We start from the raw sequence: 17,297 nt of genomic DNA, 5'->3' as shown, positions 1-17,297 counted from the left end.
TCCACTATCTTCGAAGGTTGCCCTTCGCTGACTTCACTTTCGTATTTTCTCACCCCGTGTTTTCACGGCATCTGCGACTTACTTCCACTATCTTCGAAGGTTGCCCTTCGCTGACTTCACTTTCGTATTTTCTCACCCCGTGTTTTCATGGCATCTGCGACTTACTTCCACTATCTTCGAAGGTTGCCCTTCGCTGACTTCACTTCCGTCTTTTCTCACCACGTGCTTTCATGGCATCTGCGACTTACTTCCACTATCTTCGAAGGTTGCCCTTCGCTGACTTTCCATTGGCTTAACTTACCAACGGCTCTCTACTGGAATTCTGACTGACTTTACTCGACACGGTACAACAGCAACTGGGAGATTGTTGCATGCTTCCGTAGCTATCCAGGACTTGGACGGGAACGCAGGCAGAAAACAAGAGAGGGATTTGAGTCTCGTGCCAGGCCTTATATTGCAAAATCTGAGCGCCCTCTCTCGATGACTACGTCATACTCTTAGCTATGGCCGATTGGTCACCCCAACTCCGAACTGTTTTGACATGGTTTTAATACATAGATCTCTCATGCACATTTCATAATAACAATTTCAGTCCTGAGACACAATTTCCCTTTGCTTATTTTACACAGACATTATCAATTCTAAATACAGATTTCTTAAGTTTACTTAATTTTAACAATCTCAGTCGGTTTGATATACTTCTGAGTGAACATATGTACAATACTCTCTTATCCCTCTCTCTGGAGGCATAAGCATGTCCTTATCCTTAGGCCTAATCGTTACTGTGTGTTGGGTCAGAAACAAGATGGCTTACAAATAGTGAGTCAACATAGTTTCCAACACAACAGTACATTGAATGATATAATCACGTAATCACAAGAAAGATATTTATTTAACCAAATATTTCGGTCTGAAAATAGCAGATCATCGTCAGTGGTATTACAAGAACAGTTTAAAAAATACAAGCTAGAATACTAACAATAGATCGTTAAAATTAGAACACACCGCATGATGTTATATGACTGAGTATGAAACGGACTATTTTGAAGTAGAAACATGATTGAATTTGCTATTAAAAAAAAAAAAATTAATTAATGAGTAATCTTGATTAGACTTTCCAGATTTTGATATATACAGTCATTACGATTCAGGTTGGGGCGATGGAGCAAGGCCTCCATGCTTTCCTTGAACAAACGTTCGAACCTATAACGGGATCTATGTAAGAGGCGAGTCTTGGACCAAAGGATGCTGTGGTCAGTTTCAATCCCATGTTGAGCCAATCCAGACTTTTAAGGTTTGTTGTGAAGAATGGATGATTGATGTTCTTGGATTCTTTTTCCAAGAGAACGTCTGGTTTGTCCAAAATAAGAAAGAGATCACAGTTGCACGGAATTTGATAAACTCCAGGAAGAGATAAAGTTGAGCGTTTGTCTTTAGGAGAAGGAAAATGAGAAGACAATTTGTTAATAGGTAAATACGTAGTTGTTAAATCATATTTCTTTAAAATTCTTGCGATAGGTTCTGAATTACCGGAGATATAAGGAATAGGCACTCGACGTATTGAAACTTTGTTGTTTTGTGGAGGATTATAAGAATTGAGAAGACGTTGAGTACTTTTTCAGAAAAGCCATCGAGTTTCATGTGTTGTTGGATAGTAGAAAGTTCTTTCTGTAGATAATCAAAAGTAGAACAATTAGTTTTGGCTCTTCTGATGAGGCATTTTATAATTCCTGTTTTTTGACATGGATGATGGGCTGATTCTTTAAGAATATAACGACCTGTGAATGTTGGTTTCCTGTATACTGTAGTTGTAAGAATATTTGAAGGTGATCGGATGAGGAGAACGTCTAAAAAAGATAACTGGTTGTTTTCTTCTAATTCCATAGTAAACTTTATGCGATGATGCAAGGAATTAATACTGTTTAAAAAGGAAGGTAAAGCGTTTTTGCTGTGAGGCCAAATAGTAAATATGTCATCTATATATCTTACCCAAAAAGACGGTTGAGGGAAAATAGATGTGAAGAGGACTTTTTCTAAATGTTCTAAATAAAAGTTGGCTAAAGCCGGAGAAAGAGGACTTCCCATGGCCGTTCCTTCTACTTGGCTATAAAATTTGTTTTGACATACGAAATATCCAGAATGTATTACGAAATCGAATAGTTTTATAATATCTTGAGGAAAGATGTCAGCAAGTAATTTTAAAGTTTCCTTGAGAGGTATATTGGTATATAAAGATTCTATATCAAAACTAATCATAAGATCTGTAGGTTGTAATGAGACATTTTTTAATTTTTCTAAGAAATCTGAGGAGTTTTTTAAAAAAGAATTAGAGTTGCCAATGTAAGATTTCAATAATTTAGCTAGATATTTGGCTATACGGTAAGTAGTAGGAGAATCAATACAATCTGCTATTGGACGAAGAGGATAGTCAATCTTATGGATTTTTGGAAGGCCATAAAATCTAGGAGGTCTTGCAAAATGAGTTTTAAGTCTTTCAATTGTGTCTTTATCCAAACTGATGACTTCATCAAGGAGAGAATTTAATTTCTTTAGTTGTCTGTTGGTTGGATTATAATCAATTTCTTGATACGTGGAGCGATCTCGAAGCAAAAAAGAAAGTTTTCTTCTGTAATTTGCTGAGTCCATAACTATTGTTGCTTTCCCCTTGTCAGCTTTAGTGATAATGAGGTGATTACTTTTTCTCAAGGACTGTAAAGATTTCATTTCAGAAGGAGATATGTTGGAAGGAGGAAGTTTAGCCTTAAATATTTAACCAAATATTTCCAGACCGAAATATTTGGTTAAATAAATATCTTTCTTGTGATTACGTGATTATATCATTAAGTCTTATGTCGCAAGTATCCTTGAAACAACACAACAGTACATTCCTGAAACCATCTTTGTTATCTGCCTCTGCACCATCTCCACAGTTAATTTATCCCCTTCAAATACTGGGGATCAAATTTGAGAACAGTAGTCTAAGTATGGTCTGATCAGGGCTTTATACAATGGAATGAGAACTCTTTTATCTGTGCAGGTTAGCATCTTTCTCAGTATTGCAGCAATCCTGTGGGTTACCTTCATAGCCTTTGCAATATGCCCCTGAATTTCAGTTTTCTATCGATCATCCCCACCAGATATCTTGTCTCCCCTATTTCCTCTAGTACAGCTCCTACACTCGAGTATGCAGCCTCCCATATGGAGCCTCGATGTATCCCAAACTTCACGACTTTATTTTGTTGCATTAAACTGACCCCCCCCCCCCCCCAATCATTTGCCTGTTTAGTTTTTTCAAATTCTCTTCCAGGGCTGCCATATCTGTACTATTTCTAATACCCCTTCCTAGCTTCAGCTCATCATACAGGTCTTACTATGAGCCCTGTGAAACCCCACTTATAACCTTCTGCTTCCTAGATATTGCCCCACCTTACACAAATCTTTGATACCTATCAGACAGCCAATCCTCAATCCAGTTGACTAGCCTGACACCTAAACCCATTTGCTGTAACTTCAATATCAACATGTCATGTGGCATCCTGTCATATGCCTTTGCAAAATAAAAAAAAAATGGCAGTGTGTGCCTTATAAAAAGGCAATCGTATTACTTAAGAAAAGCGCCCCCTTAACAAATCTATGTTGAGTCTCACAGATAACATTACTCTCATCTGCACAACGTTGTATATAGTCCCTCACTAATTTCTCCAAGACCTCAACAACTAGTGATGACACACAAACTGGCCTATAATTAGACACTTTCAGTCTGCTACCACTCTTATGCAATGGCACTATCTTACCTTGGGTACCTTTCCCATAGCCAGACTTTCATTGAAAAGCCAGGTCAACGGAGCTGTCAGTTCTTTAGCACATTCTCTCAAAACCCGTGGTGAAAAACCATCCAGTCCCACAGCTTTACTGATATCCAGAGTACTCAGTATTTGGAACTTGCTCTCCTCTTGCACCTCTAAACACTGAACCTGCCCTACCCCTCTAGTATTAAAACCTTGTTCTCCAGGATGAAATACTCCAATAATGTGCTCATTGAACACCTCTACTATGTCCTCTGCATTAGTCACTCTATTCCTCTTTTTATCCCACAATGTTATTCTTCTACAATCATTTCTCCTCCTACTGGCACTTAGCTAAAAAATTCCCTAGGATTTTCTTTGGATCTTATATCTCTTCTCATATTCCAGTTTTGCATTCTTCACCATATTAGTCACTCTCCTGGCTTCAGTGTTATATTCTTCATGAATCTGCTCTCCACCGTTTTCTTATATCTCTTAAATAATTTCTTTTTCACCTGCAGTTCCTGTTTGATGTTGTTTGTTATCCACTTCACACCAAATTGTGTTCTCTTCTACACTCATGGAATAGAGCTTACTATTGCTGCTAACAAATATTCTGTTACCATTTCCCAAGCAGTAATGATATTATGGCATGCCAATTCTTCCCTCCATGGAACTGCCCCAAGTTGATATTTGAGACTATTATAATCACTTGCCTTATAATTTCACATATGTTCCCTTTTCTTTGATACTCCTGCATGTCTATTCATCTTCCAAGTCAAAACCACATGGTCATTCTCTCCAACTGGTGGAAGAGATGTCGTCTCAGTTAGTATCAGCTCTTCTGATGCTATGACCAAATCCAAAATTCTTGAACCTCTTGTTCCCTCTATTACATGTTGCCTAAGACATCTGTCCTTCATTAATTCTAGAAATTCAATTCCCTTATTACTACATGCATGTTCCTCTTCCCAGCCTATACTGCTGTAGTTAAAATCTCTCATAACAATCATTCTTCTTGCACTTGCCAAGCTCAACTGCCTAAACATTTCCTGCTCCCCACCCTCTGTACTCCTTGGCTCATAACAACACCCCACTAAATATCCTGTCTTCCACACCTCTACCTCACACCATATGCTTTCAAAACCATTAGTGTCTCTGCCTTCAAAAACCTCCACTCTTAGGGGGCATAAGTCATCACTTATCATCAACAGTACTCCACCACCACGTTTTTCCCTCCTATCCTGCTGAAAAGTGCTGTACCCTGCTACTTATATTCCTGTTATTATATCCTCTTCCATCAACCACGTCTCATTGATAATGTCACTGCTTCTATACTTATCATTATCCCCCCTCGGGATCCCCACTGGATTCAGCGTTACCTGTTGTTGTACTGCTTCCCCCAAGCACCCATTCCCATCCCTGCTACCATCGATCCTGGGAACTCTGGTTTCCCTGTATTGACACACTGATTCATTCAGAAAACAGCAATCTCTCCAGATGTCTAACGTCCTTACTCGTTCAAATGCAAGTGGTCTCTCTATGCGGTTCCTTTCTTAGCTCAAATGTCCCCCATGCATCCACATATTCCAATCCTCTCTTCTGACACATTCTGGCTATTATGCTATTCATTATTACTGCTCTTCTACTAAGCTCCTCATTATCCTACCTGGGTAACACACACTATCTTTCCTCTCTGCGTTTTCTTTTGTACAACCTCAAGCATGAATCTCAGATCTGTTGCTACTCGATTTACACTGCCTCTCAAGTCATCTGTGCCCACCATCACAATAATTTCTTCCATCCTTTCACCCTTGCTTAATTGCCATAGCCACACTTTCTCTCATCCCTTCACACAAGCACTCCTTTGGCATCCTATCTTGCACCACACAGATCATCAAGTCTCCGTACATCATACCTCTTACCACTCTGTTCCTTGATTGCTCACCTGCGTCCCTCACTCTCTCTCTTCTGACCCTTTCTCTCTGTATTCCCCTACTTACCTTCTGTCCTGCCATCACTCTATCCCTGGTTCCAGCACTCCCTTGGATTCTTCTCACTTTTTCTCTCTGACTGTTTCCATTCCTCTCCTCTTCTATCATTCACATAACTCTCTCTCATTTCCCCCTCTTCCACTGCTCCTATTCTCAACTCTTCTATCATTCCCATACCTCTCTCTCATTCCCTCTCTTCTACTATTTCTATTCTCTCCTCTTCTATCATTCCCATAACACTTTATCACTCTCCTCCTCTGATTTGTCTTGCATTCATCTCTTCCGATCGCCTACTCTCATCTTTCAGACTTCTCATCCGATTCCCCAGACATTCCACCTCTTCTTTCAGCTCATCTCTCTCTCTCTCCTTGCAAGTTAGATACTCTTACTAGCCATTCATCCTCCCAATCAAAACCATCTCCGAAAACTTCACAATCATTCAAGTCTTCCACACTCTCTACTCTTATTTTTTCATTCATATTTCGCTCTTTATTCTTACCTATCACACTACTTTTCTCTCGAGATTCTCCTGCTGCTGTTGCGAGGTCAGATATTGTAACATCTAACTCTCTGAATTCCTCCCATTGCCTACATTATATGCATATATGCACTCCCTCTTCTCTCGCCCACCACATATCCATCTGCTGCATCGCATACATGTGACATGCAGAAGTCCTGCATGCCACAAATCCTTTATTATGTTGTGCAAAATAGAGTCCTTGAATTGGGGAGGACTTGGTGATACACCATTTGTAATTGGAGCTGCGGCCGCCACCATCATTAACTTAGTACCGTGGAACTATTACAACTAAATGCTAAATATAAATACTAAATACTACTACAACTAAATGCTAAATACTATGCGATATGCTCTATTGTAAGCTAATTTACTCACGCTATACTACTACAAATATAAACTATATTTACTATACTAAACAAAAACTTATCTTCTCTTCCATTGCCTTCTTGATAACTCAAAAATAACACAATATAACAACTAAAGTCCAAAAGCAGTACCACTAAAGAACACGTGTGTTACTGAGAAAAAAACGTAGCACAATTCGTGACAGAGTCACACTATATACCGTTTAAAAAACGCTTTTTTTTAACCCAGCTCAAATCCACTGCCATGTGCTTCAGCGACTCTAGCCGCTGAAGAACTAATATCCCATCTGTTCCTATTGCAGAATTATTATTCAGTTTGTGCAACAGCTGTAGTACTTCCACCTCGTCCACATGAGTTCCCTCATATGGTGAAGAGGTAATGATGAGTTCAGCATTGCATATGCTGCCAGGTTGATAGCTTTTTAGCAACATGGCTTCTCCTTTGTTGAACAATCATTTCTGCATCAGTTATTCTTTCAAATTCATTCTTTCTTTTAGCAGCATACAATAGAATTCTTTTGGGCTGTCTTTAACTTGTACTCGGACTTAGCTTTATGTACAACACTTCTGACTCTTCTGGCCTGCTATTGGTAATTATCGTAACTGACATCATCCTCATGCACACGATATTCCTTCCATATCATCTTTTTCTTACAAATCTCTTGCTTAATTAGATTACTCATCCATTTCACTCCTGCTCTATTTATTCTTTGACCTCTAGTGACATATTCTGATGTCGCATCATTTAAGCATTTTTTAAATGCTTCCCATGCATTGTTAATAATCTTCCCATCCAATAACTATACCAAGACATAGAACCCAACATACCCCTCAGGTGGACATAATTTCCTGCTTTGTAGTTCAGCATGTAACCTTTTCTGAATAGAAGATTCATAAACTTACCACCTCCTGAGTGAGTACCACATGATCATTATCACCATCCAGAGGCATAATAGTTAGGTCTTTAACTGAAACACTCTCTGACACTATAATCAGATCTAACACACTTTGACCAAGAGTTCTTTCTGTCACATGCTGCTTGAGGAAGTTGTCTAGCAACAGCTCAATAAATTAGTTTCATTCTGCTCATGTGATTTTACAGCTACCAAATCATTGTTCAGATAATTAAAGTCACCCATTATGATTACTCTTTTCTCATCCATTGTCTTTATTTCATCACTAGCAACCAATTCACTAGGTCTGTAACAACACCCCACTGGGTATTCAATCTTGTTATACTCCACCTCACACCAGATCACTTCAAACTCATGCCACATAAAAAATTGTTACTGGTATTGCAGTCATAGGTCTCAACTCTAACTGGATTCAAGACATTTGATATCATTAGAAGCATGCCCACTCCTCACTCTGTGCTTCTTAAAAATGCTGTACTCTTTGCACTCAATACCAGTTAGTACTTCTGCTTCTGATAGCCAAGTCTCACTAATGCGTACAACATGTGGTCCCAATATATTAACAAAGGCAACATAATCTACTCCTTTGTTTCTGATACCCCTAGCATTCGTTTACAGACATAATTAATTACATGCTTGCTCTTTTGCATACACTTATCTGTCGTCTGCATGACACAGTTCAACAACTTGCATCTCTTTGTTCTTATCTAGTTCCTTAGTTATACAGACATTGTTACACATGCATGATAGGGCGAATGAATTGGATGAACACAGAATTGTTCTGTCTTCATAATCATTTCCATAATAATAACCATTGCCATCATTAACAAAGTTACCTAACATTGTTACTCTTACACACAGATTCTCACGATTCCTCAAAAAAGTTCCTCTAGTCGGCAACTAGAATCGAACTCACACCACTCTTTCTTCAGGCTGTCCAGCCCTGAGGAGTACAAACATCACTTCCACTGAGCTACACAGGCACTAGTATTGTGCTATTAGTTATTATCATTTATTATTATTATTATTGTTATAAGGTCTCTGTACAGTACATGCAGGACTAGTTTTCTATAAAATAATTATTTTTTATTATAATAAATAATTGCAATGCTCTGTAATTATTTGATTGTCATGTACACAGTGAAATATTATGGCAAATTAAAACATTTTATTTTTCCATCATTTAATATTACTGCACTTGTCTTAATAACTCAGAGTGTAGTGTCCGTAAATTTGAAAGTCTGGGTTGGATTCCTGTGTAGGTGTTGAGGAATTTTTGCAAGGCTTTTCAAAGTTATGTTAAAGTGCGGGGATACCTCTCTCAAAACTCTGAATGATCTACAAGATCATTGTAAATCTCATTGAGTGATCATTTAAGATTTTAAACTCATCACTCCTGAATGACTCCAGGACAAGAAATTCAGCAGTGGCTCCACTTGGTCACAGGCAAAAACCTGCCAGTGAGCAGAGAGCAAAGCCTCTCCTCTCCCCAGGAATCAAGCAAGCCCAAAGATCATAAAATGTCCTCAGTGGGAACCAGACCCAGAACGGATACTAAGGTTGAAGTAATGTAGAAGTTTTCCCATATATAATTTATTATACACACATATTCGCAAGAATATAGTAATTTTATTACTGCAAATATTTCAACCAGAAACTAACTGGTCTTTATTAGTGCATCAGCATAATTAAAAGGTGAAGCTACAACAAAGAATGTTGTAGCTTCACCTTTTAGCCTATTTACAGAGCTGAACCACATGGCAGATACCACTTAGTGGGTGGTTACAGTAAAATAAGTTTACAATTAAGGTCCAAATTTCAAATTAAGTGATTTGAAATAAAATTAATTTTAATTGCATAATGAAATGAAACAGCATTATATCAAATTAAATTAAAAAAAAATAATTAAAATGGGGAGGGGGACATTATGGGAAGGGCAACTACCTAGACCTGTTTCAATCTTTATTGGTATATTAAAGTGATGAGTAATCACTTTAATTAACACTTACACACTATATTGAGTGATATTCACTATAGCAAACTTGTACGAATCACAGAAATTCAGTAGACCTCCACTTAGATGACCTAATTGGTACCTAAAAACAGCAGTTAATCAAGTTATAAATCAAACCACCCTAAAACCACCCTGTAGATACATTGCCATGAATTAAGAGTTACATTTCTAGAAATACACTTTTAACTCTCTAATCTAATTTAATCTAATCAAATCTAATGTAATCCAATATAAACATTTTGTTTATTCTTTAGTATAGTGCTTATTGTAGAATAGGACAAATGAAACTTGGAACAAGTACTATCTGTTTCATTTCATTCCATGTTCCTGAAAGCTAAAATTTTTATGCATTTATATTAAATATACTTTTCCTCTTTCAGGACATTTTTGGAGTATAGATATATTCTGCACTGTAAATGATTTTAAACTGAATTGACAATAAATGAAGAGCAAGGCAAATTATACTGTTGTGTGTAGCAACAGTTATAGTTTGCACCTGTGAAGTGATCCAGGCAGAGGTATGCATGAATCACTTCACAGGAATGACTCAGATGGATGGTTTTTTAAAATACAAATATGCATGCAATATTTTCTAATGTTAAACTCAATCACTGAATTAAAAAATAAACCATACTAATTAGAAATCATTCATACTTTTAATATTTAAAATTCTTTATTCACAGTTGGGTATTGTCATCACTCGGGATGCATTTCTTCTGCCCAGAGTTGTTGAGTGACCAGTGACAGTACACAATTGTGAATGAAACATTTTAATTAGTATGAATGATTTCTCAACCATGTGGTTTAATTTTTAATTTAGTGATTGAGTTTTGCATTACAAAATATTGCACAATATGGTGGACCACAGAAGCAAGGTAATCATTATAATGAAATGCAATAAAGTAGTCAAACACAGTGGAAACTATTGATATATCAGTTAAAAATGTTTCATTCTTAACTTCCTCATTCATCCATTTTACACCTACCTTATTCAGCCTTTTGGCCTTCGGAATACATTCACACATTGATGCTGTTATGTATTTTTTTGTCACTTCCAAAGCAGCATTTATTTCCTTATCACTCAACTCCTCGTTCCGTGCTATAGCTCCAAGCTGTCTCCTAAGCTTGTCATAATATCAGCCTTATAATTCCACATATATCCTTTCCTCACAAAAGTCTGCATATAACTAGCCACAACATAGGTAATCACTTCATGATTACTTTCACCAACTGGAGGAACATGTGAAACTGCTTTCACGGTTACATCCTCTGATGCAATTATCAGATCTAGAACTCTCAATCCTTGTGTGTGCTCCTTTACATACTGCCTGTGATGAAGAACTCGGATTAAGGAATTCATTTTCCTTCTACTCACAGTTAAAAACAAACACAGAAGTTAGTCAAACACAGTGGAAATTTGAAAATTTGGGATTAAGGAATTCATTTTCCTTAATCCCAAATGCTTTCTTCATTCTAATCTATACTGCCATATTTAAAATCACCATAATAATTACCCTTCCTTTGTTCACAAATCCAAGTTGCTTATACATTTCTTCATCACTATCTTCTGCATTCCCAGGCCTATAGTAACACCCAGCTAAATATGTCTTCCTCTCAACCTCCATGTTATACCACACTGCCTCATAACCATTGCTCCTATGTCCTTCTTTCATGTCTGCCCTATGTGGACTTAGTCCTTTGCTATCATCAGCAACACTCCCCCTTCCTTCTTGCCCTTTCTATCCTCACATTATTATTATTATTATTATGGGCAACTCCAAGGAGTCGACAGACTCATGGAGGGAGGTCCTAACATCATGTCAAGAACAACTATTCAACATTCACACAGTATCTATCATACTTCACCTTGAACTCATTCACAGTCATGGCACCCACAACAGACTCTGGCAGCTTATTCCACTCATTCACCACTCTCCAAGTAAAAAACCTTGCTCTAACACCCTTGCTAACCACACTCTTGCCCAGTTTCCGTGGATGGCCCCTATTCCTCCCACCACCAGTCCTGTTCTCAAAGATATCTTCTGAATTAATCTTATAGAAACCGTTCAGTAATTTGAATATCTCAATCATATCACCCCTCTTCTGCCTATCAATCAATTTCTGCAACCCACAAATCTTCAACCTGTTCTCATAACGTTCATTCCATAGACCTCCTATCATCTTGGTCACTCGTCTCTGGATCCTCTCCACCTCCTGGGCACAATAGTCTAGATGGGGTATTATCAAGTGATTTGATGAGCTGATTTAGCCACTTTTGCAATGTGCCCCCTAAACTTCAACTCCCTGTCCACCAACACTCCCAAATCCCTGGCCTCGTCAATCTCCTGGAGTACAGTTTCACCATTGTGGTTTACTGCTGCTAATCTTTTCACCCCAAAATGCATAACCTTACATTTTGCCACATTAAATTGACATCCATTCTCCTTAGCCCAGTCCTCCAAACCATCCAAATCATCCTGCAAAATTATGATATCCTGTGCATTCACTATTGCTGTACCCAACTTTGCATCATCAGCAAACAAATGAACTGTTCCTCTCAGATCCTTTCCTATATTGTTAATGAACAAATCCCAGATGAGTCTTTGACTCCATGAGGTCTTAGGGTAATAATAATAAATTAAACAGTAGTGGTCCAAGAACAGAACTGCAGCACACCACTAGTCACAGGCCGTCTTTTGGACTCTACTCCTGAATAAACTACTCTCTGATATCTATCTATCAACCACCACCCTCCTATCCATCTCACCAACCCTATATCCATCCCCATATGCTGCAGTTTACTGATTAGAATTCCATGTGGTATCTTGTCAAAGGCCTCACATAAAATACTGTATCCTTCCATTTCTATTCCTGTTCCGATATCATCTTCATTCAACAATGTTTCACTTATTCTAATGATTTTGTGGCAAATAAACTCCATCACTGAAACCATTTCATCCCCCTTATTTCTAATACTTCTGGCAAACACAGCAGTTCTTTTTCAGGTCTATAACCAGTGCTATCCAAGCCATGTGTTGATTGCGATTTCCCCACTTACCACATATATCTGCTCAGTCTCAACTCCCCCACCTGCATCGCAATATATTCCATCTTCATACACACATTCACTGCCATTCCATGTCTCCCTGTCCACCTGAGCTCTCCCATTTCCCTGTTCCTCTTGCATTCCTGTTCTCTCTTCCACTGCCAAGCACTTCTGTCTCTTCGATAGCACTCTTCAGATTTTTCCCTTCATCTCTTTCTTCTGATCTCTTGCATGCATCACACACTGTACTTTGACACACACTGTACCTTCATCCAGCAGCACGTTTTTCATTATACTCACTCCAAAGCCATTCAAATGCAACCCATCAAGGCTGTATAATTTTATTCTTCCCTCAAGCACATGCCATACATCCACAAACTGCACTTCCTTCTCCTCACACAACTCTGCTAGCATACCATTCATGATGTTGGCTCTCCGCCGCAACTCATCATCGTCATTCCTTGGCAACACACTGACATCCTTTCATACTGCACTGTTATCTTTCACTCTACTCAGTAACCTCCTGATATTTGTCCTCACATTCTTCTTATGTCCACTTACATCATTCATCCCCACAATCATGACTAACTCTGTTGCTCATTTCTTCCTCATGTCCAATGCCTTAATTATCATGCTCGTTATCTCACATGGATAGCAGACTTTATGGACTCTCTCAGTAACTAGTCCTCTAATTATGGAATCTCCACATACTGCTATCCTGGAATCACTTATCACCTCTTTTAGTCTTTTTTCTTTCATTCTGTTCTCTTGTACACTTTCATTAGTTTCCACTAGACGACTAACATCACTCCACATATTCGTCATTTCATTTTTCATTTTCAATAACTTTCATTAAATCTTGCATTCCAATAATTTCACTCTCTATCACTCCTGCAGTCTCGCTATCTCTCGTTCTGCTGCACTTCCCTTTCCTCAGTCATACTTTCTTTTGCTCCCTTATCACTAACTTTCGCTTCTACTTCATTGCATTTTTCCCCCACCCCCCAGTTTCTCTAGCTTTCATTTCATTTCAATTTCACTTTCATTTCGTAACTTTTTTCCAAAACTTTCATTCTACATCCTTGCATTATCACTCACTCATTTTCTCTAGCTTTCATTTCATTTTTGTTTCTTTCATGTACACCATCTTATATCTTGTCAGTCGTTTTGCATTTTTTGCTTCGTGGTCTAACAATATTTTGCTGAGGATGTCAGTGTCAATTATTTTTTTCCATTTGGACTTTTCAATGTCTCCACTTCGCATGTTTTTTTTTTTTTTTTGAAAAAAGAATTCATGGTGTACAGGTTTTCTTTTTCTGCAAATTCTATTAACTTTCCTCCTCTATCATCTCTCATTCCATATCCAAAATTTCCCATTGAGCTTTCATCTAATTGTTGTATACCAATTCTAGCATTAAAATCTCCCATTACAATTCTGATATGATGTTTTGCTTTAATGTAAAATTGGGATACATCATGGTAGAAGTCTTCAATTTCTTTATGAGTATGACCTATTGTTGGTGCATAGATTAGTGCATAGATCATGAATCCAACTCCACTGATTCTTTCCTTATCTTGGCCGCTATAATATAGTATGTCTCAGTTTTTTAATTGACGAATTTCTTCACCATTACATCTAACTTCACACAGTCCAAGAATGTCTAATTTTATTCCCTTTAGCTCTTCAGTTAGTTCAGCTATCCATGCTTCACTGCTCAGAGTCCTACAGTTTAAAGTTCCAAGGTCTAGTTTCCAATAGGAGCATGATTTGGTTTCCTGGAGATTCTTAGCACCCTCTGCCTTCATGTATAACTGCCTGCTGCCATAGGTAATAACAATCTGACCTCTGGGGAACGAGGGCCATTTTATTTCTGTTTGATTCATCTTGGAAGATTGGGCCATAATTTACCACACTAGCCCATTGCGAGTTGGTGAATAGCAATATTTTTCCATGGGATTGGCAGTCGCAAAACCACTGGTCCATGGCTCTATTCAATATATTCAGAGCTGCTCTGATATCCAACAGATGGTAGTCAGAGTTTTTCCCCTATCTGCCATCTAGGGGACATGCTAAGTAGCCAGTGGAAGCCACAAGATTATTAACATATAAGACAAAAAAGGTGATCCATGAACAGAGTAAACACATCATACTCCTTGTAACTGTGTAGTAATTGTGTCTAAAAATATTTGCAGTTTGTTGCAATTAGCACCTCTGCAGCTCAGTTGGAAGAGCAGTCAAATATTGTGCCCTTTGGTTGGAAAAGACCCGCGTTTGATTCTTGTCATGATGAGAGGAATCTTTATATCTTCCACATACAGGCAAATCAGCCATGAGAATACACGCACTTTTCAGACAAAAATACCATTGCTAGTGGGAAGTGGTAAATGACACTGATGGTAGTAGCATCATTGTGTTGTATTTGGAGAATTAAGTAGTAGAGTCGATGGCAGGATGTATATAGCAAAGTATAGTAGAAATGCCATCACGCGAAGAGTCCATGAACTCTTTCGAGGTGTCACGTTATAATAATAATAATAATAATAATAATAATAATAATAAATAGACATTATTTAAGATTTTCTTATAAATTTTACACTTGTTTTATGCTACCATAGATTACTGGAATCCCTGATCTTCCACCTCTTGATATCGAAGAACCTGAAACCATTCCTGAGATTCCTGCCATTCAACCTTCTCATGTGGAACATGTTTCTTTACCCAGGTCAGCTTACAGTTTCTTCACCTATTTTATTTATTTATTATTATTATTATTATTATTATTATTATTATTTTCTCAGACATATCTCCATGAAGTTAAAGACTTCATAGGAAGCCTGCTCCAACCGTCATTCACACGTCATACTTCTTCTTGAACTCATTTGCTAACAACTTTTTCTATCATTCCATTATATTTATTAATCACCCTCCAAACAAAAAACTAGCATGCCTTTGTCAACCAAACTCTTACATATTTTGAAGAAATTATCCTTTGTTTACTTCCTTGCTCCTATATATTGAAAAAAAAAGTCTTCTGTGTTAATCCTGTAAAACTCCTTTGACAATTTATATATTTCTACCACTATATTTTATAGCAAGACTTGTGGAGTTTCCATAAATAAACATTCACACATGTGCCACAGAAGAAGATAATATTTACAGGGTGTTCGGGATAAATTTGACATATTTATAATTAATTATATTTTTCCGTAAGTTACATGTATTAACACACACTTCTCTTCATTTAAAAGTTTGGACCCTTCTTCATTCATATACAAGATGTCAGAAAGGATGGTTAGCTGGAACCCACCTGAATCATGGAAGAGAATAACTTGTATCATGATGATTCGTGCCCGCCATCAAAATAAGGATATTACGACTGCTGCCCAATGCTCCCTGAATACAGTAAAAACAATCAGGCATGAACTGGAGACTTGCAATGGTGACTACGAGGATGTAGCAAGAAGAAAGATCCCTAGAAGACGATCTGATTGCGTTCGTACAGCAGAAGTCCTCGCAAATCTGCAGGAACAGGTGTTGAAGAACCCTGGCATTGGAATTCGGGCTTTGTTCGTGGAGTTGCTAACTGTAGTCAAGCCCTGGATAACAAGGGTAGCCAATGGTAGGCCGTATGTATGGCAGCAGGATTCGGCCCCTTGCCACACCTCTGGGAAAAGTCAAAAATGGTTGTCTGAAAATTTCTACGACTTCACCAGTCCAAATGTTTGGCCTCCAAACTCCCCAGACCTTAACCCCATGGATTATTTTGTATGGGGCGCAGTTGAAAAAGACACCAATCGCACTTCCAGTAATACAAAAGCCCAGTTAATGGATAAAATTAAAACAGTTTTTGCGGCCCTTCCCAGGGAGACTGTAGCATCAGCTTGTTCGAGGTTCCGAAGCAGAATTGAAGCTGTGATCGATGCTAATGGTGGTTATTTTGAGTAAATCTTGTTGATAGTATTGTAATTAACTCTGCCTGTAATGTTTTTTTGTCAATTCATTAAATTTAATAGATACAAAGAAGATTTTCTTTTTCCTTACGAAACTGTCAAATTTATCCCGAACACCCTGTATTTCACAAATATTTCATCTTACATATCATGAGATTTAATCAGTGACAGTGAAGAACAATGGTAAGGAATTTAAACAATGCAGCACATGTGCCAATTTTGTACAAATTTTGCACAAATTCAGCCTGGCACAGCATGGAATTGAAAACTCAAACCGTAGCATCCAGTGGACAAACACACTTTTACACAGACCTATGTACAGATATGAAAGTGTATTCAAAGAAGGTATTGAAGCTCTACTTCATAGACTAAACATTAATTGTAACAACTACCTTATTGTTATTATTACGGGCAACTTCAAGGAGTCCTTAGACTCATCGAGAAAGACCATAAACATCATGTCAAGAACTATCCAACATTTGTGCAGTATCTATTATACTTTGCTTTGAACTCATTTACAGTCATTGCACCCACAACAGACTCTGGCAACCTATTCCACTCATTCACTACTCTCCAAGCAAAAAACCTAGTTCTAACACCCTTGCTAACAACACTCTTACTCAATTTTCATTGATGGTGCCTAGTTCTCCCACCAACATACCTGTTCTGAAATATATCCTCAAATTAATCTTGTAAAAACCTCTCAGT

General features: G+C 37.8%; 1 protein-coding gene across 3 annotated transcripts in view; it reads left to right on the top strand.

The window, feature by feature from the left end:
* Positions 1–17,297, top strand: part of LOC150108796 (uncharacterized) — a 478,706-nt gene that overhangs the window by 206,499 nt on the left and 254,910 nt on the right. For all 3 annotated transcript variants that reach the window (XM_090403306.1, XM_090403304.1, XM_090403307.1), the window contains exon 8: positions 15,255–15,361. In XM_090403306.1, the coding sequence (XP_090259432.1) occupies positions 15,255–15,361 (107 nt within the window). The remainder of the gene's footprint in view (positions 1–15,254; positions 15,362–17,297) is intronic.

Source organism: Typopeltis vanoorti, chromosome 2 (assembly GCF_054136105.1).
Source record: "Typopeltis vanoorti isolate ZY-2024b chromosome 2, IOZ_Tvanoo_1.0, whole genome shotgun sequence".
Classification (NCBI taxonomy): domain Eukaryota; kingdom Metazoa; phylum Arthropoda; class Arachnida; order Uropygi; family Thelyphonidae; genus Typopeltis; species Typopeltis vanoorti.
Note: the sequence above shows the minus strand (reverse complement) of the source record. Positions and strands in the feature narration are given on the sequence as shown.